The sequence below is a fragment of the Choristoneura fumiferana genome, chromosome 4 (assembly GCF_025370935.1).
Source record: "Choristoneura fumiferana chromosome 4, NRCan_CFum_1, whole genome shotgun sequence".
In the NCBI taxonomy this organism is placed as follows: Eukaryota; Metazoa; Arthropoda; class Insecta; order Lepidoptera; family Tortricidae; genus Choristoneura; species Choristoneura fumiferana.
In genome coordinates this window covers 7981732-8003631 of record NC_133475.1, presented here as the reverse complement: position 1 = coordinate 8003631, position 21900 = coordinate 7981732, and the positions used below count along the sequence as shown (strand labels likewise).

At 34.5% G+C, this 21900-nt stretch overlaps 1 protein-coding gene across 1 annotated transcript in view; it reads left to right on the top strand.

Moving 5' to 3' along the window:
* Window positions 1–20889, top strand: part of LOC141427167 (myrosinase 1-like) — a 35904-nt gene extending 15015 nt beyond the window's left edge. Inside the window, exons 9-10 of the mRNA XM_074086403.1 lie at window positions 16379–16575; window positions 20736–20889. Coding sequence (XP_073942504.1) covers window positions 16379–16575; window positions 20736–20889 — 351 coding nt within the window. The remainder of the gene's footprint in view (window positions 1–16378; window positions 16576–20735) is intronic.
* The last annotated feature ends 1011 nt before the right edge of the window (window positions 20890–21900 follow it).

The following is a 21900-nucleotide window of genomic DNA, read 5'->3' as shown; positions in this document are numbered from 1 at the left end:
GATCATATGTTAATAGGTATAGAACTGCTTTAAAACTTCGCAAAAAGCAAATTGTAACTATCGGTTCCTCGAAATCCAATTGTTTGATTGCTAAACTTTCAAACTCAGATATGTTCACTCTAAAACCTTCTACCACCACATAAGGCACCACACTCCAACAATCCTACCTTATCCAATCTACAATCTTATTTGCCTGTTTTTTCTTATTTGCCGGCAGCGACCGGCGAAGCGCCAGGACCGAAAATATTTTTCAACTAATACTAATATTCTTATTTTGAATAGGTAGTTACCGTTATGAAAAACAATATTATGAGTTCAAATGTTTTCTTATTAATGCCATTATTAATAAGAAAATTATGATATTAGACTTTTACGAAGGAAAATTTTCTGAAAAAAATTCTTATGAGTTAGTTCTTGGTAATGACATTATGAGTAAAAAAATATATGAACACTGTTTGTAATGAGTTCCGATATTAGTAATAAAATTTATAAACAAAAAGTGAGGAAAATATATGAAGTGATTATTATGACACAAATGGGTAGTAAAATAAAAAAATAGGAATAAAAATTTATGAGAGTCAATATCGATGGCAAAAAGCGGGAACTTAGTAACCACCAAAATGCAAACTTTACACCAGAGCCAAAAACTTTTTGATTTTAAGAAAAAAATCACAACTTCATTTACCTACGGAAACACTCGAAATTTGGAATAAATACATACCTTATAGATTACTTTCAATTCCCATCCTCAAAACCTAATGAAAATCACTAGTTTTCCTTTTAGTGTCGCTTACGCCAACAATGGCACTTTTATTTTCATTACGATGAAACGCTGTAAATGGAAAAGGTTATGTATGGAAATTGTACGACCAGTAAGAATTCCATAAAGCATAAACGTTGTAACCAGTTCCATACTTATTTCAACAGGGAAATTGTTATGACGTGAATGTCATCACATTCGATAAAAGAACTGACTGAAATGTGTAATGTGCCATCGGCAAAAATAAAAGTGAAATTAGAAATGTTACGTAAATTAACATAAAGATTTCTTATCAATTAAATACCCAGTAGGAACACTTATCGTCTTACAATTTCATCTACTGGCTAGTCTTCACGTTTCTTTATAAAAATATTGCACAATGTTACTTTAAACTGCGTAGTAAAATTTCCATATTAACAAACTGAAAACAATTAGGTATTTTACTTACCGGCGACCTTATGATACCTACGTCTATGCAAGAAATGTGTGTTCATTTAGCACCTTCACCTCTACACCACGCGATGCGTTTTGAACTCAAACAGAGGTCATTCTCAAAGGAACACAACCTAATGTCTAGTGTTGATTTCACTATGCTACCAAATGTGTTAGACACACACACACACACCCGCTCACACACAGACATTAGCTCAAATGGATTCACGGAGGATGTAGACCGCTTCCAACCGAAGTAACTGGAGGTATGTGTGGGAGGCCTATGTCCAACAGTGGAAGTCTTAAGGCTGATATGATGATAAATAGCTTATTACCAACAATAAACAATAAAAATAACGATTAAACCTTTGCAAAAACATTTTAGAACTAAACCTTAAACTCAGACACTGCACGCACGAAATTTGCACTACGCACGACCTGCTCGGCGATCACCAGCGGACCAATTCGTATGCAATAAGCAGTATGCGACCACTAAACCGTGAGCGCATATTTTAATTGCGGTAAAGTGAAGTCGTGTCTACTTCACGATTCACGATGAGCTTCAAATGCTGTAACTATGGCTTGTTTACTAAAGTAGTTCACGTTAAATGAAGTAAACATCAATGATAGATAATTATATTATACGATAAAATGCAGTAAGTGTCCTGATTCATTTTTTCACTACTCTGCTGCGCTGTATTCGCCACTGAACAGAATTTCGGCATCGTTGCAACCGCCGTACTCGTTGAAATATGCAAAATCCAAATTACTTGGTTAAAAATTTGTTGTTTTTCTTGGTGTTTACATCAATTAGATGTAGAAATGGTCAAAAAATGTCATAAAAAAACTGTTTATTATAAATCAGTCCAGTGTGTCAGTTTTTTCTAAGCGTCGCAGAGCTATGAAACCCATACCATTCGACGCAGAAAAATTCGCTGATTCCGAATATGCAATAAAAAAAAATTACCAGGTGGCGGTTACTAAGTTTCCGCTTTTTGCCATCGATATGGACCCCCGTATAAATAGGTAGGTCGACGTTCCATTCTTTCTAAAAATAACTTAAGGTAAGACCTATAGCAATTCTGTGCACAAGGTGCTACTTACAATAAGTCATCTTCTTAAGTTTTTTACCAATTCGTTTCTTTTTGACTCGCTTTCACTCAAACTAGTGCATTCAAGCAATTGTTCATGAGCTCGACGAGTCGGTCAATCGTGGCTATTCGGAATAATTCGGAGCGTACTAAATAAAAGCAGAAACGAGTTATGGAGAGAGCTATGCTTAGAGTTTCTTCGCGCGATAGAATCCGGAATACGGAAATCCGTCGAAGAACTAAAGTCACCGATATAGCTGTAAAAATATGCAAGTTGAAGTGGCAATGGGCGGGCCACATCGCTCGGCAAACAGATGGGGGAGAAAAGTTCTCAAGTGGCGACCGCGAACCGGATGACGAAGCGTTGGCAGGCCTCCCACTAGGTGGACTGACGACATCGTGAGAATTGCGGGCAACCGGTGGATGCAAGTGGCGAGTTGTCGTTCATTATGGCATTAGTGGCGTTCTAAGGGGGAGGCCTTTGTTCAGCAGTGGACGTGTTTTGATTTTGGAATAGTTCATTCTAGTACTAGACTGGACCTAGTACTTGGTACATATACTACAGAGGCCTATTCTTATATACTCCTTCCAGAATGGTGCTTGTTATTCACTCTGTTTGAACTCTCAGTTCGACTAGCCTGGAGGAGGTACGACCGTCTACTGGGCTTCTATCATGCTGAGGCAACTTCAAGCTTATTAAAAAAGGTTTATTGTTTTTTGCTTTTCAGTTTTTCGGCGTTTTTTTTTTCGTTCATAAGTTTTTATTTTATACTTTTTTTCCACCGTTGGGGTATTTTTTTCCAAGTTTATATAATACCAATTTCAAGGCATACCCCATTTAATAAGAAAAGAAATATCAATATTAGACTACTCTGTAAAAAGTTATAGGTGGTCATATACTATATTAAAAAAAAAACTAATATACGCGTCAACTTGAGAACTTCCTCATTTTTTTTTCGTCGGTTAAAAATACGTACCTACTCTTATTAACAATAACAAGAACAAAGGTTATGAAAATTTAACTTATCGAAAGTATCAAGATCTTTCGAGTAGGTACATAATTGCAAGTTATATAACCCAGTTTTTGAACCGAAGTTTGCCAACGATGTTGGAATGGCATTATCTGGGCACTAATCTGATACAATTAAAATCAATGCGAAGAATTTGCAAGTAATTCCCCTTTTGATGTTAAACCAGTTACTTCAGCTCTTAAAGCGTTATTAAGTGTTCGCAATTGCTATCAACATAGCGACTTATATTACATGTTAAGCTTTTGTTATTTACTTAATCATTGGAAAAATTGGACTAGTTAGTACTGTAGCTAGAATAATCGATATTGCTCTCTTGGGACTAATAATGCAAATCAGAAAAAAAAATTAATGGCTGCTCAAAAAATTCGACAAGAAAACCGTTTATTTTACGATTTCTCTAAATTGTACCGAAACTTAGAACATTTAAAAAGGCAGAATACCCTACCAATGCAATGGGGCTGGGAATCGATCCCAATCATCATTATAAAAATAAATACAAAAAGAAAAATTTCAGAATTCACGATAATTATAAAGTGTATCAAATTACTTGTAGTCCATGTGACATGAGAACTTCACATTAAATTTAGCTCAACCTGATTCATTTCGAAATTAACACATGTTTGATGTTGATTTGCGTGTTAATAGCGCTGGCTTGTTAGCTGCAAATGAACGAGATAGCAATAACAATACGAGTTCCCTAATACTTTAATCCAAGGGGGCGGAAGTAAAACAGCTTAATTTAAATCAACTTAGATGTAAACAAAAGGCTCTAATCTAATACGAAATAATTAAGATAAGCGACGTTCCTGGAAGAGTAGTTATAGTAAATAATGTAAGTAACATTTACCTCCGGCATTTGTTCGGAATGGAAAAAGGGATTCATAACCACTAACAATCCCGGGACTTAATGTCTCGTTGCGTAATGAAATATTTCCTTGATATTACTAGGCACGAATTGCAGTAGCCGTGGTCACGAACTAAACTAAAGTCTTTGCTAAAGTCTAGTGTAAGTTCGTTGACTTATGGGAGTTTTTAGATCTACCCACATTTGATCTTCATTTATTATCGGCACCTCGTGTCATACTCATAAGAGTTTAAAACATTACATGAAAGAATTTGTTTTAAGGATGAAGGGCTTTCTCAGACATCACAAGAAAAAGTATAAGTACTCGAGAAGACGCGTCGCTTCTATGTTATTTTACTAAGAATCACAGACCTATTAGATATTTCATCCAATGGTTGGATAAGTTCAATTTACCATTCCTGTACAAGTCCTAGAACTTGAAGAATTTTTGTATTCATTAATTAGTAACTGACATTTTTGTCGTCCTCTTAAAGGTGGTCGTTGTCCATAATGTGTCCAAAACATAATCTCTATTGAATAAAGATTCACTATAATAAATCTTTGCAAGGGATGTTCGTACGGACTTACCCACCACTGGCTAAATTACTCCGTGTTTTTCTCGTCAAATTTCATAGTTCTATTTCAAATCAAAACCCACGGTTTTCATATAAAAGTAAATATTACTGTCTTTTAATCGTGTGAACTTACACTGTAACGATTTTGTCACGGCTCCAAGCAGCCGTGGATTTGTGTATTGATTAATCAATTTCAATTTTACACCTTCACGCATTTTTAGAAAATACAGAGAGAAGGACAGAAAACGAAGTGCTCCTATATGATTTTCTATTTTCTTTTGAGGTACGGAATAATGAAAAAAAAACGTTAGACATTTCACATTCTCATTAACTAACATTTTCTAAGTAGCTTTAAACTTACGAGTAGATACTGAATTGAATAACGTTTGCTACTTCACAAATTGGTTCACATCTCATTATTTCGCTAGTTAAAACTTTACTCAGACCCTTGCGTAAACAGATAAGGACGTTGGCTGCTTAATAAAGTAATTCGCAGTTACTTTGGACTAAAGGCAGTGCGATGTCTTGCTGAGCCTAAATATGTTAATACTAAGGCTCCGAGACTTGCTTAAAGCTAGAACAAACGGTGCGAGCTGCTTGACAATAGACAGTTAAGGGAATTGTGTAGGTAGTAACTCACCTGGCAGAAGATATTTGCCAAGGTAGTATAGGTGAAAATCAGTGGTCTCAGATGACACTATCCAATCATAATATTATATCGGTATGGAAGATGCCACACGTAAAACATACAATCATAAAACACGACCACCATTTAACGCCACAGGAGGGTAAAAATACTTGATTATTAAAGTGCTTAATATGATATTGGTAGAGTTAGCAGCAAGTAAAATTTTAAGGGATTGAGAAATTTGCGTGAAATTATAACATAATACACTCCAGCGGTTACACGGTGGTAAGTAATAGTTCCTTATCCAGTAACTGTCCTTGTCAACTCACACCGTGTCTTATAGGCAGAAGAGAACGTGCATTTAGATTAATCCTAACGCGATTAGCGATAAGGCCGCCTATTGCTAACCTTGTAATTTTAATAATTTGTTGTCTGTATCGCTTACTATGTCTGGTGTACAATAAAGAGTCTTTGTATTGTATTGTATTGTAATCCTTGCGTTGTGAAAGCATATACCTTTTTTGTGTCGACTTCAAGACATTATTCTGCGTCAACACTTGTTTTAGAGCACTATTAGAAGTACTTACATGGTCCTCTCCTTTTGTAAGTATAGTAATTGGGACACGATAATACGAACTTCAAATTCCGAAGCTCTTGATTTTATGATCGTGCATTTAAACGCGCATTTAAAGTATAATTATTTATAAAACAAAGAATAAATTCGTGTGTTTTAGCGTGATCAGGACAAGTCCTGTTTGTGGTATTTTGACCAAGAATTAATAACACTTAAATATTACATTTAACAAAAAAGATGATTAAATAACTTATTTGAAACTAAAATAAAAACTAGTTCCTAAACTAAATTAATCTGTCATCTTCCAGGATAACAGGATCAAAGAAATTTGGGCACAAATTTGTGCCTCTGGGAGAGGACAGGTTAAATCTAGAAAAACTCTTGTAAAATATGGCTTATAAAATAAATGAGAATTAAAAAAAAACAACTCTTGTGCATAGTAATTTAGTTTGACCTAAATTACACCTGGTAATTGCTGATGTTATTTTTTTTAAATAAAATGCAGGTCTTAATAATGCGAGTTTTTTAAATCAAGAAAAACAGACGCTAACAAAGAGCACTCCGCAGACTAAGTGCAGGAACTGAAAGCTCTATTGCTCAAAAATATTATACAATACAATACAATGACACTTTATTGTACACCAGAAATAGTAAGCGATACAGAAAACAGGTACACAGAGAGAAAATTACAAGGTAAGCAATAATCATTCTTATCGCTTAAGAGCGATCTCTTCCAGGCAACTTTTTAACAGAAGCTTCTTTCTTATGACATTTCCTTCGAAGGACCAGTTTACAGCAGGTGGTGCATCAACAGTGGATCAGACTATTAAAACGCAACAAAAATACATCTACACATAAATACATATATCGTACATATAATACACGTCTTAAATAAATATAGGCAGTGGGATATTACTAATTGCGTTTAGATATTTCTGTTTTCACAATTTTAATGAAACTAAATTAAAAGTTAAAACCGAAACATCAAAAACTGAACGTAAAGTAACTTTGGCGGAAATGAATGGCCGGAGATACCCACAGATTACTAATATGTAGCTAGCTACAGATAAGACAGTCAATTATTGTTGTTTCCTATTATTGACGTTGTAGCGCTGTTAAATTTTACAGCCTGTGGTACTTGTTTGACAGTCGTAGGGCTTTCCACAGGTCGATATAATCACTATCGATAGTCTCCAGTCAATGCTAGTGATGCGCTCTACGAGAAATGGGAGTTACGGATGTCTTGTACTAATTTAATTTTTATTCATACTCGTATAAGTTATGAAATAAAACGACCAAGTGTTTTTAATCATTTATTCAATAAAGGGTCTCTTTAAATAAAATTTTGAACATGGAGCTATTATTGCAAAGGTTAGAAAAACTTACCCTTAGACGAGAGTGGTACACCATGAACCATTTCCTTTTCCGCGAACAGGCAAGGATACGAATATCGAATCCGCGCACCTATTCGATCGAACTGAGTATGGTCAAAATGTCTTTCACATACGCGTTTCAACAACAGTTGACTCTTGGTTAAAACCAGCAAATAAGGGCTAGTCGATACTAGCAACGACATCCAATGATTATGTAAATAGTCGTTTTTGGGCATCCAAAATAGTTTTTGAGTGGCACTTGTTGAATTACAATCAACAGCACAACACTTGAATTTTGCCATATTGGAAGTCAGTGGAATATCACTCGCACTAAACACTACCGCAAGTAGAGTATTGTATTGTTAAACAGAGGAGGATGGCTACTCATGGAACTACAACTCGACCAAAACGGGAGGAGAACGCAAGAGAATACCCGCACTCAACTCAATGTTTAAAACACAATGACGGGTAAGGACATGACAGCAAAGAAATGGCGGCGGTCCACAGATTGTAATAATATCATACAAATGGCAGCGCTACAACGTCGATGAATGAAACTAAACTGTCAGGCCCCTAGAGATACCTGTCGGCAGGTTCCGCATTTCCACCCCTTTCAGCTCTTGTTTTGTGTTATCGTGTAATATTGCAATTTCAAAAATATTATTAGCCTTTAGATCAAATGACAATGTCGCACAATTTTGCATGTTTTATACACTTTTAAATATAAATTTTGTTTTGAAATTATATTTTAACATAATTATATATTATAGCAGTCAAGACATGGCTGATTAAATTATTCTTTATAAAGATCACAAGTGAATCACAATAAATAATTCATAATAATCCAACTAAAGCGACAGTTTGTAAGTCTGTTTATTCGTTTGTAACCTTTTCACGTCTAAACTAGGGATTTTACGGAGATTCAACTCCGGTTCCGAAAAGTAGGAACTTCCGATTGATATAGGTACACCTTGATTCCGACTCCGGTTCCGATACTTTTGAATCGGAGCACATAGTACGTTTATTACACGATTTACGCGGCGGCCATTCCTAGTTACTTCCGATTCTAGTTGAAGCGCAGCGGTGGCGGCGACCGCGTCAAACAGCACGTACGAACAAGTTTATAATAATGTAGGTAGGTACGCAAGGAATCTTCTTGCCCGCATGCTTAAGATACGTTTAAACGGCGCGGGGTAGCACGATCCCATGCGAGCCGGGCCGTCCGTCTAGATACGTCCGAACGCAAGCCTGCTAGTATACACGGCGCGGCGGCTCGTGGGTCACAACAACGCGAGCTGTTGAAGTAATATGGGGCGCGCTTTGTGCCATCTGTTTAGACGGCGCGTACAAGCCGAGCCGAAGATTGCGCGCGCGCCTTTGATCCGTGTCGAAAAACCGACAAGCGATGGATCGTACGAACTTTGCCGAGCCGAGCCGAGCCGCACCGAGCGTGTTTGCGCTCCGTTTAAACGCACCTTTACTCTTGCCCGGTTAATCTTTCACTTAGCAATCTTAGCATTGTGCATTCGGGATCAGTTCTGGTCATTTGTTGTGTTTGTGTGTTTAAAAATAATGGAGTCTTTGAAATTTCCTTTTTTCATACAAATTAAATACTGCTATCAATGTACGCCATCCTAGAACACAACTGACGTCGCATGTCACGCTACAAACATCATGAATTTCGTTTTACATTGCTTCTTCGAATAAACTTAAAATGTGATTTCAAAAAAAATATATTTTTAAAAGTCGCTGAACTAATGTTGTTCAATTTGAGGAGTATGATCTATATTTTAATTATTTGCTCATATTACAGGCCACACCCGATATATAATTTAATTATATTCACATGTAAGTGTAAATTAACACAACTGTTTTCCAATTAATTGATTTATATTGCGTACCTTAATGGACTATATACGGTGAAGGAAAATATCGTGGGGAAATCTGCACAAATTTCGCAATTCTATAGTGGGAACTGCAGCCCATGCGCTCTCATTCCAAGAAGAGGCCTGTGCCCAATATTGGGACGCATATATATCTAGGGTGGGACGAATAGGCCATTCAATTTGTGCAACGCTAATTTTCAAATCAATACATACAAACACTTCAAAACGTAGTTTACAAATAGAAATCTGTTTCTTTTGAACACCCTAACCTGATTAAAAACGAAATCACTTGGTTCACAAAAACTAAATAATTTGGTTCCAGCTAAAATTATAAAAACTATTAAGAGTATAATACTTTAGTAGGCCCTACTACATTTTCCTTATAGCTCTAGCCATTGGGGCTTTCAAAAACTGGTCCTTTCACTACCAGATATGATGAGAGGGCCGAAGGGCCTGTTGGTTGTGATTTTGTAGGGCGGTTTTGCTCGAAGACATTTGCTTTCAAGCGCTTTGAAGTTTATAGTTGCGTATTTTGGACCGAATATTTAAACATATGTGGTTTTAATAAAATTGATATACTGAATATAAATATGATGGTTTTTTTTGTGGCCAATAAAAATTTCGCCAAAATGTGTTGGATTTATTTGTAGTAGTACCTAGGATGGTAACCTAGAATTGTTTTCAGCTTTGCTCAGGCTAAAACTCGTTGATAAGCGTTTTCCCAGAGTTGACCAATCTTGATTTGTCATCCCCGAAACCCTCACATATCAAATTTCATCAAAATCGTTGGAGCCGTTTCCGAGATTCTAATTATATATTATATTTCACTAGTTTATTTTAGTTATTATATAAAAATTGCTCGTTTAAAGGTATTAAATTCGCAGTGTATCTGAAAGCACTAACACTGACTATCAGCAGTCTCAATATAAGATAATTGGATCCAAAGGTTGTTCTTTCTTAATATTAGATATATTTAAAGAAATAAAAGGAATAGGTATGTAATTTATTAAATCAGGTGTTATTTACTTTGCGTAGGTCCATATCAATGAACTGAAAAAAATACCTAGTTACCACGAGGTCGCTGGCGAGCAAAGTAATTATTTCAGTTCACTGAATAGGTATGTACTCGTACAATATATTTGCAATAAATTCTAAGACTACTGTCATGCTATCTAAAATAAAAGCTGCATTAAAGAATCACATAACTAAAACGTCATACGCGTTCTAAAAATGGCAATTTGCTTTACAGCATCTACTATGGGGTCTGCCAGATTCGGCTTTAAAGCCTTTTCAATCCATCCGTCTGTTTTAACAGAACATTTATCTAAGTTACCAGGCGATGGATTTCGTGACAATGGCTCCATTATTTACGCGAGTAATTTCAAGAAAACAGCTCCCAAGTTTTACGATAAAATGAACAAACTTTGTTTATATATCACTTTAAAGTGCGAGAATTTGATTTGGTGGAATTGGAATATTTGCATGTTTATATTCGTTTCGCGCCCGGTTCGGAATAACTAAAAGTCTGTAGCGTACATTTTAAATATTTTTACGGTGCGTACACTCGACTGGTATCGTTAACGATCCATTGTTTGTCACCCCTTGTTTATTTATCACAAAAATGCACTATTTGTCCTCATCACTCTGTGCAAACAAGAACATTTCGAAAATCTCTTAACGCTTTTGGCGTGGTGCCAAATTTATTACATTAGAGGAAATTGTTTTAATAGCAGTATTTGTCACGTTTAGACTCTGCATTCCGTAGAAAAATAATCTTGTTTATTTTCATGCGTCTATGTAAAAAAATATTTGAAATAATTATTTGAAAAATTATTTGAATAATGAAAAATTTGTATGGCGTGTAAATAGTATTTTTTTTGGGTGGCAGAAGGATTTTTAAACAGTGCAGTGCACTCACCTGGTCGATGACTCTGGCCGATGATGCTGAGCGGGGTTTTTGCGGGATGGTTGCAATTTAATTAACAGTTCTTCTTGCGGTAGATTAAAGAGTGGTGATAGATAAAACGTAAGAATACGAATGTGAATAAGATAGACATGAATGACATAACAAGACAGTTCTTCTTTCTTCTTGTGCCAGATCGCACCCCTGCACTGCATATGGCCTACAAGGGTACGCGAACTTTTAAACTCTGCTGTGATGATTGACAATTTTAACATCACCATCAACAACTTATGTAAAAATATGTCCTCTATACTTATAAATTTCCATTACTGATTACATAGATAATACTAGTTTTTGTCCGCGACTTCGTCTGCATGGGATATAGTAACTTTGGGAAGTATTAAATTTTTTTAGGATACCTATTCTGAAACTTCTGCGATTTTACTTATTATAAACTACTTTTTTCTTGTTTTTCCATTTAAACAAAAACATTTTTTTTCGGGTAGCCACACTTTAGCGATATCTACGACGTGTATTCTATACTGCTAACACAAAAGGACTAATCTTTATATATTGAACTCTTGGCACCTTACGTCCTTAAGTGTAAGTTAGGAGGGTAGTATTATATTAAGACTGCATTTTTACTAATCATACTACAGCATTTTTCCGATAAATACACATATAGTAAATACACTTATAGTAAATTCGTAAGCAATCCCTTACGAACTTTCATCCCCATATTCAAGTAGGTCCAAATTTCAAAAGCGCTAGAACAATCCATACACATCCTAAAGTAAATTTTCCAATTTCATAAAATTTTATATAAGAGGTTGAATCAGGGACCCGTCGAAATGAAATAGTTCCAATGCTATTTTTTTATAGCGAATTATCCCTCTCCTTTAGCTGGTCCTTGTATGTGATTTAGTAATTTACTTTCAGATTCAAAAAGTACAAAGAAATGTAAAATAATAAACAAGGCGCCATTTTTATTTATTGCACTCCAGTTGACATATTTATTTATTGTCGATACTTCCCTAAGATTTTCATCTAAGGAAAAGTAGCGTGTTTTTCTGACTGTTTTATTACTATTCTGTAATCTGATGTTCCCACTCTGCTCAGATACATTTGGTATACATGAAATGTTTCATCCTTCGGCCGACATATTTTATGGCTTAGTATTGTCAACAGCAACAGGCAGGTTTTTTATTTTACAACAAAAATCGGTGTCAGTTTAAGCATAACAATATTTGTAGTGTATAGCATAACCGTAAGAATTTGTGTTGTTATTTTTTAAACAGAAAAACATCTTTATGACTAGTTTAAGGGATGTTTTTTGGATTTTAAAATTAAACAAGAAACTGTAGTTAGATAGTATATCATAGTACCTATACTATGATATACTTACAAGTTATTTAAAAATCTAATTATGGGTTTTCATAAAGTAAGTTCCTTCAGCTTCCGTTTTCCGGGAGACTTTTAACAGGATTGTTCCACTGTTCTATCTTATTCCATATTATTTAAGCTGGAAATCTCCAGAATTAAGCAATTTAAATACCGGAGTAGTGCAACCAGATGGACGGTAACGTAGAAAATCACATAGCCTTCTTACATTAAACTCATTACGGAGCCAGTTTCGTGAAACAGACGTACTAATGAAAAAACTTTGAGAGTTAAGCTAACCGCGAACAACATAGCTTTGTAGCTTTGTATATCCTAAAGTTTGTACTCGTTGTGATATTGGATAATCGCAAACTTTCATTTACTAAACCAGAGTTAGCAATGTTTCTCTTTCGGGAATTCACAAAATTTTGAGAATTGTTTGGCTAATTGAAAAATGTTGTTGAGATTTAGAACAGAAACTCCTGTGTTATTTGAAGGAATTTTGGGTGGAGTATTATAGGTATTTGGAGTTTAGAAAGTTGAATTTGGTTAACTGCCACGCAGAATGATTGACTGGAAAAATATCCACTATATCACGACGAATATAACTCTTGCGATTGTATAGTTTAATGATTGTATGTTATATAACAGAACGGTAAATGAATTTAAAATTAATAAATTATGATGCTTTAATTACAAACTGTAAATAGTAGGATTAAGTCCAGCATATCCTGCCTATATGAGCGTAGAAATATAATTTTTACTATTATGTTTTTTATATGGAAAAGCACCGAATTAGGTTTGGATGTTTGTTACTCAATCACGTCTAAATCGCTGAACCGATTTAGATGAAATTCGGTAGGTATACAGATGGTTTGCCTTCCGTGGAAGGAAATAGGATAGTTTTTATCTCGGAAAATTGAATAGCTCCCGCGGGATAACGATAAACTACTAACAATTATAAAATATTCAGGAAAACAAACTTCTTCTGTTATAATTTAATGTTTTATAGCTAGTAATTTTAACAACCGGTGTTAAGTGTGTAACTTTTTAACTTCTCTCGAATTAGATGTGTTTTTGGTAATATTTCTTTTATTAATTAAGTACCTAATAGCTTAATAATTCCTATGTTTCTGTTTAGCATATGTTCTATCGTTTTTTGAGTGTCTTTTACTAACCAAATAAATACGTAAGTATAGTTTACACTACACTGGCATAAAAATCTTTATTGTACAAAATAAGTAAAAAATATACTAATAATAATACTTTATTTTATATTAATGTTCAATATATTACATTTATAATATTGATATTAAACATACTATGTTCATATTAAACTACTCAAAAAATCAACAACGACACTATACATTATTTTTATATTTTGGTGGTAGCATAATATATTTGCTGCGTTAGTGTCTACATATTTTTAAAATTGACTTTATAAAAAAATATAACTATTATAAAATAGCAAGTAGGTAGTTACTTAGTGACTTAGAACTATATTATGCATTGAATAGAAACTTTTAAAAATATTACGTCTGAGATGGACGCCGAAAATGAATTAGACTTCCACACAACTTAAGACCTTATTATAAGTTTGTGGGCCATAAATCGTCCATACCTTAATATGGGTATTCAATAAGTGCCTCTGTCTGAGAGCAGATGCTGGGTCCTAAAATAAACCGACACTAAAATGCTTCTGGGCATTTTTCTGGGATTGAATCAGGCTTGTGACTTATACAGATGATTACGTAGGTTTCTGAGTTCTGTCGTAGCAACGAAATTCTATAAGACGCAAAATTATAGATACTCTGGGCTGTCACAACAATTTATTTCCAGACAATATACCACCAAATAACTAAGTAAAAGCAAAACGAAGAAAGTAAAAGTAGTTTATCGAAATTGACAGAATGAAGACAGATGACAAACTTGGGAGAAATGTTCTTGAAAGAATGTGTTGTTATAGTTTTAGAAAAAGTATGATTAGGAATAAACGGTGTCGCAATCGTAGACTACTAATTAATAGCAAATACCACCGTGCCTGGCGTAATATTTATCCTAAGATTTATCACGGCAAAGTACGGATTCAAACGGGATTCAATGTCACAATCTCATCAAATAAAGAGTTAAATTAAAAACCCAAGCGCGTCCGACCTAAATAAAAATAAGTATTTTTATCCTAAAAAAGAAACCCTTTGTGATACGGATTTTGGAGATAAAGGAAATTGCTTACTGAAATTTAAATCAAGATTCTCAGGTCCGGTATGAAATTTCATTTCACTTCATTACACAGATATAAAGGATTTTGGAGCATTTATTGAAGTGAACGGAGATAAGAAATGAACGCGTACTTCCCCATGCTCGACGATTGGAAATATTTATTTGATAATAGAAGCTTAAGGGATTATGACCGACCGTTTAGCTGAAAATTGGAAGGTGAAAATCTTATTTTATCGTTAAAAATGTCGCCGAATATTATTTTTTCTTTTTAATCCGTTTCAATATGAAAAATTAAAAGCTTATCAATTTCTGTAGGTTCTTACTTACATACTATTTTCAACTTGTTTTAAAAATCACATAAAATAATAGAGTAAGTCCACACAATGTTCCCTTTTATTTTTGGTACAAAAGTGGGATACGAATGAATTGGAACACAAAACCCCATCAAAATATAAAATACTTACTACATTATTCAAATTACATTCACGGTTACTTTTCACTGTCACAAAAATAGATAAAATCTAATATAATATCAAAATAAGTCATATGTCAAGTTTTAATTACTAGATAAAAAATCATCAATGGTACAGCATACTTCGTCACAGTTAGTTAACCTTTTCTTTACTCGTTACTAAAAATAATTTTACCTAAATATAACTCTTAAAGTCAGTCGTGGATAAAATTACTTATACGCATATTTAATTTCACATTCATTACTCCTTTTCGATGCGACGCAATAAAACATTTTGTTGCTATTTGTTTTTCGTTGGCGATATTTTGCCGCCGGTCATCCATGGGGTTCATTGTTGAGGTTAAAACCAGAATGTAATCGACAAAATCATAAATGAGCAGAGCGTTATTTAGCGTTCAGCGGTGCTCGGGTCAACGTATTATGATGTTACATTGTGGTTATAACTTTACCTCCATAGAAGTATTGTAAAAAAGGCAATTTTGAATATTCATAATAAAATATTATCAAGCAAAAAAGGATGAAAATGAGTTAACAAATAATATCTTGAAGCTTAAAAAATAATAGTACATAATAAGTAAACTTCCAGCCAAAATCAGCTATAAACTACAACTGCCTTCAATTTGAGAACGCCTCTGCTGTGTTGGTCTTTACACTTCTGGCTACTATTTCACAAAAGTCATAGATGAGAAGAGACTATAAAATTTCATCTCAGCAACAATTCTACAACGCTGATTTTGAGGAGTTTCTCTTTAAGCTCAGATTTATATTACTTAGCTAAAACATTTAGATCAAATCATTAGTGCCATCTGTCGCCTGTCTTGTTAATTAAATCGGGGCCTAGCCTTTAGTTTACCATGCAGCATTAAGCGTTTTTTATAAACCGATTTTAAAAAGGATGCGGTTATTCGGTGGGATCGGTTGTATTTTTTTATATAAAATAGGCTAGTGTTTTACCAGAATTATGTTTAATGGAAAGGGAAGATTTTGTCTTAGGTGGAGTACGCTTGCTCAGTAGATTTTTAGAAATATTCTAAATTGTCTAGATTGTAGCGTTCGGGGAGTTTAGACCCAGGTAAGTAATCTTCTTCTCAGCAGTTCCGATAAGAGAAAAACGTTTCGTAGTTATTTTTTTATTGTGGCACAAGTTCTTTCTTAATTTCTTTAGGGACAACTTACGCCTAAAGACTCTGCCTTCTTTTGTTTGAACAGAGAAATATAAGAGCTGGTGGAACAAACTCATGCATTTGCGATGAACACTCTTCAAAATATGAAAGAAAGAAAGCACTAAAACTAAGTTACTTGGTGACACAGCAGGATACCAAAGGCGACATTGATGGAAAGAGTTATTACAGAATCACGTTAGATGAATTTCATCGCCCTCCGTGGTACCAAATCCAAAGCAGCAAGTATATTAGTTTGACCGTTCTGTAGTAGCAGTACACGGAAAAAGGATGTTTTTAATTAAGACAATATACCGATGGTCAAGACAATAATATTTTTTATATAGCCGGACGCCATATTCAATATACAATATGGCATATTGTATTGTATGAAGACAAAATATTGTTTTGGGGTTAAAACTATTATCTTACTTAAAGAAAATAATTACTTACTTGGATTTAAACAATATTCCTGAGACTATGAATATTCTTGTTCAAATAATTCCTTTTTTTCCGTGTAGTCTACGCAAGACCGACTACAGAATCGAAAGAAACTAAAGAGATGCTCCGAAGTAAATTATCGTCAAACATTTAAACGACACCAAATTATTTGAAGCGGCTTTTTACCATAAGCTTGATATGAATTTAGGGGTATTCAAAGCCAGATTGAATAGGCTGTTACTAAACTGGTGAGGTACCTACATCTTGTATTTCATCTGCAATCAAGTCGCAATTGTCTGCAATTGTCGAGATAGAAGTCAATCGCTGGTCAGTTTAAAAAACATAGCTTCCAAAGTGTTGTTAAAAAAATGACTACTCTACACAAGATCATAAGGCACACGGATATCGCAGTTAGGCACACCCCGGAAGGTCGGAGCCAGGTCAAATTATGACTGAGTTTATCACACATAATCAGCTTACTAAATCTCGTCTTACCTAGAATTCGCGTATTTTCATGTGCACAGTTAGCCTCCTCAAAGATGTGTCCCCTGACATCGTTTCCCAACTTGATGAGCCTACTCCTTCAGTAGCCTCTTCAGCATAACTTTTAACAGCAAAATGGAATTATAAATATTTTTTATCTCTTCAAATAACTATTTAGTTTCACCATTTTTCCTATTGCCAACTAGGTACCATACCCTAAAAAACAACGCCGAAATGTTTTTAGAAGGTTGACGTAAAATTTAGGCTTCCGTGCACCAAATTATCTTACAACGTAGTTACACGCTGGTGAATAAGGCACAAGAAAACAAAATTTGCAAAATTAGGTGTAATCGTTTGTAAGAGAAATTGTATCTTCCCTCTGAGCCCCATAAAAGAAAAATTAACATGGAAAGAAAAAGGAAATAAGTATTTGGCAACATTAACTTTCGTGGAGCTGTATAGAAAGAAGTCAAGTCTGTATTTTTTACGCCTTAATAGAAACTAAAATAAATAAAACGATAATTTTCTATTTAAGTAGGTGTAAATATTAACTGCGAGAAAAACGTTGGTTTTTGACCACATTTTAGGTATGAGTAAAAAAATCTACAAAGAAAAAAATGGGATGAGTAGACTTAAATAACCATTTAAACAATGCATGTAAAGGGTCCACGGAAATAACATGTCTAGTCACTTAGTATGCAAATGTATTTTGGGTGACAATGCAAATAAAGTCGACAAAAAGTACAGTCAGATAAAAAAGTTTTTTTTTTAAATTGTTTTTTTTTTACCAAAAACTTGATTTATTAAATCTCAAAATGTAGAGCTTGCATAGTACTATAATAAGTTGTTATGATTGAATATGGATATCAGAAAACAATATCATTTATTTCTTTACTTTTAAAGAAATTGTAACCATAGTATTTGTTCGTGATGACTAACTTTCAAACCGCTATAACTCAAAAAGTTGCTTAGGTGACTAAACATTTTTCGTATTCAATGTTGGTTTACATAGAGTTGAATTTAAATATTGACTGTTGTCTTTCGTCTATATAAATACTTACCATCGTTTTTATTCGCTTTAACTATATCCGGTTGACTGTCATTTTACACGGAAACTTTAACCAATTTTGTTAAAAATGTTGTGTTAACTGCAATATTTTTAAATAACGCAGTTAAACAACATCAATTTTTTTTTTGAGGTCCTTCGCAAATCCTCATATGGCTGTAAGAGAGATCACATTTATGATGCGGAGGCAAAAATATTAATATTATTTTTCATGTTATGAGCCAACGTATTGGATGGACCCTTATCAAACTTGGCGTGATAGTCCAGCTTGACATAAAGTAACAGGTTACATACATCCTATACCCTACATTTCCACATAGATGTGACTTGTCATTTTCGGTTATTTAGCTTCGGGGTTTTGTCATACTAATATTAAGTGCCTGACGCTATGGTGTATTTCACCTATCATTTATTATCCGGTTCTAAAAATTGAATACTAATGTGAATGATAATTGGTCTTACATGACAGCCAATTTAATAAATTTTGTTATGTGGCAGTTGCAATAATGATTTTGTTTCAATTTGTTCTATTATTTCAATTCTCGCTTAAGTGACCCCCGTAACCCCTTTCTCCCCTACCTGCGTAGATACCTATGCAAATTGTGCTTTATTTTGCACTCTATAAATTTGTCCATAAAGAAAGATCAACGTTAAACTATTTGTATTTTAGTGCCTACTTAAATGTTGTTCATTTCCATTAAATTAAATTAAAACAAGTTCGTCTAAACTAAGACTTTTCAAAAGTTTCCCGTAATTGCACCACGGGGGCTGACCCTTTGCGTTCTGAGCTCTGATGGAATTATCCCGTTATAGAACACTCATAATCGTATTAAGCTCACAAACTATAAACGACACGCGGCACAAAGGGCGAACTAGATAAGAGGCACTTTGCTCGGATTTAAGCGTTATCGGCAGACTTTTATGGTTCATAAATAGTTAAAGAAGTTCTTCCGAGCCCCGGCTCGAGTTGCCGCGCACTTTTTTCTCCACAGACATAGAATAGAGCTACAATCTATTGGATCCACGATCAATCACTCTAGTTCCGCGCATTATATCAAGATATCTCAAGGAGATGAACCTTTGTAAATAAGTTATACCTATCAGTTATCGAATGCTAGTCTTTTATATCAATCTTTATTAATTTAAGAGAAGAGAACGGAAAACATTTTTATTACTATTAAAGTATTATTATCTAGTTTCATAGCTCATTATTTAATCTAAAATAATTTTGATTACACAACTACAAAATTGAGTAAGTACCTAAATAAAATTTGCAAGCATTATTTTCGATTATTACTTAAATAGCCATTAAATTATTATGGTTTTTATGGGTGCCAAAAGGTCCAATCCCTATCAAACAGCTAAATTCTAAGGGAATTTAAGAAAGCAACTTGCACTCAAGCGGGCAGTGGCAGTTCAAGCAATTATCGTTAGCCGAAAAGAAAATGGCGTTTCTCTGAGATCTCATCAGTAAAGAATAGGCAGATTAGATCTCGTTTGTTCACTCTACTCTCGTAATCTTAATTAGCCTATTAAACCGGTTCCTTTTCATGAACCCGGACTGAAGGTAATTTTTAAAGGCCAGTTTTTACTTCCCTTAATAGCGTTTACTAAGCGTTTCACATAATAGGCATTATTGAAAAACAAATTTCCACGCATAACGTTTTAAATTTCAAAGTGGTATTGAAATGTAATATATTATTATTCTCGTGACTTGTTAAAACGTTGGAAAAAAGGACCTGCCTCCAGGGCTGGTATTAATTTATTACTCAAAAAAGGTTTAAAGGTCTTCTGAGGGGTTGCAACCTTTGAATTTTCTTCAATACGTGTGTGCTACAGCAATATGTTTTCGTAAGCATATACTTAAAGTCAATGGCAGTGAAAGGCACAGAAAGAGCAATGTTGAAAGCTTCAGAGGATCAGAGCTTTTATCGACTTTCATCATTAGTGTAGACGTAAATCCCAGCTAAGCCTATTTTTAACCCCCGACGCAAAAAGAGGGGTTTATAAGCTTGACCGCTATGTGTATCTGTCTGTCTGTCTATCTGTTTGTCTGTCTGTGTGGCTGTCTGTCACCATAGCTCTTAAAACAGTGGACCGATTTGGATGCGGGTTATTTTTATTTAAAGCAGGTTTTGTAGCGATGGTTCTTAGACAGGTTTCATCAAAAGCGATTCAGCCGTTTTTGAGATATTGAACTTTGAAGTGACAAAGTTGGGGCTTCCAACTTTTTGTTGGTTAGCTTTTTATATTCTTTCTTTACCTTACCAACAAAAATATTTTTGACCTCTACACATTACACAAGCCTTGTAGAGAGAACTACAGGACTTGTATGGAAAAGTGCTAGAGTCACGTAAGTGGCTATTTCTTTGTTCGTGTCAAGCGCGGTCTGAATAAGGTGTTGAGCACGTTTTAGATATCGGAGCGAAGCTGCTTGCGTCGTACAGCCCCTCTGGGAGCCAGAGTGCAGCTTAGACACACTAGAGGTGACCCGATCAGAGTCAGCTTGGCTTCAAACAGAAGTTGCTAACACTTTCTTAAGCCAGACTCAGTTGATAATGATAATTTAAAAGTTTCTGTCTTGTTTTAAGAACAATAACATAAAAATATGTTTCGTGTTCGTGGATTATTTACAATATTTGAGAATCTGGGTTTAATATACGTCATATAGGGCCCGGAATTTAGCGTGCGGCTATTGACAGATTGTAGGCAGAGAGCACTGCTTTTTATCGATGTTGTCGACAAATTAATAGTTTTTTTTAATTTATGTTGTAACTTTGATACATAATTGTAAATATATTTTTGCTTGCAATAATTATTATTATAAAATACTTTATATTGGCTATGGTGAGAACTGAAGGAATACTAAATAATATTTTCTCTTTTATTTTATCAAAGGGTAGGCAAACCAAGCTACCTAACGTTAAGTGGTCTCAGAGGGATCTTTTCTCAAGTAATAAAATATAAGGGTATTCGTAGTTATAGTGGTTTCAATAAAGCAATTTAAGCGGATTAAACTTTCCGATATTTCGAACTTTTTTCATCATTGACCGCTGAAAAAGTACGTATAGACGGAAAGTTTGAGGTTTTATTTAATTAAAAAAAAACTATACCGATTTCTCGATAACATCGATAAAAAGCGGTGCTCTCTCCCTACAATCTGTCAATAGCCGCACGCAAAATTCCGGGCCCTCGTTCATAACTGTCATATACGAGTACGTTCCACGAACCGGAAGACGAAGCGTCATCACCTTGAAACAAGATTTGTTATGCAGCCCCGTATGCATTCGAATCTTTAACAGTTGAATCTTATTGCACTGACTCTTCTAATACCAATCACCAACCTGCAGTGATATGGGCGCATCTTGATCCAATACTAAAAGATATCGAGGTTTTTATCCGAAGCCAACATACCAGTAATCATGTTTTCGTTACACGAATTTGTTATTCTCTCCGTTATATCTTACGACCTTTATTATACGTGTATCTAACAGATACTTTTAGAGACGGAGACAGAGACGTTTAACAACTTATGACGATTATCAGCAAAAAAATAAATGATAGCACTTGATTGACAATAT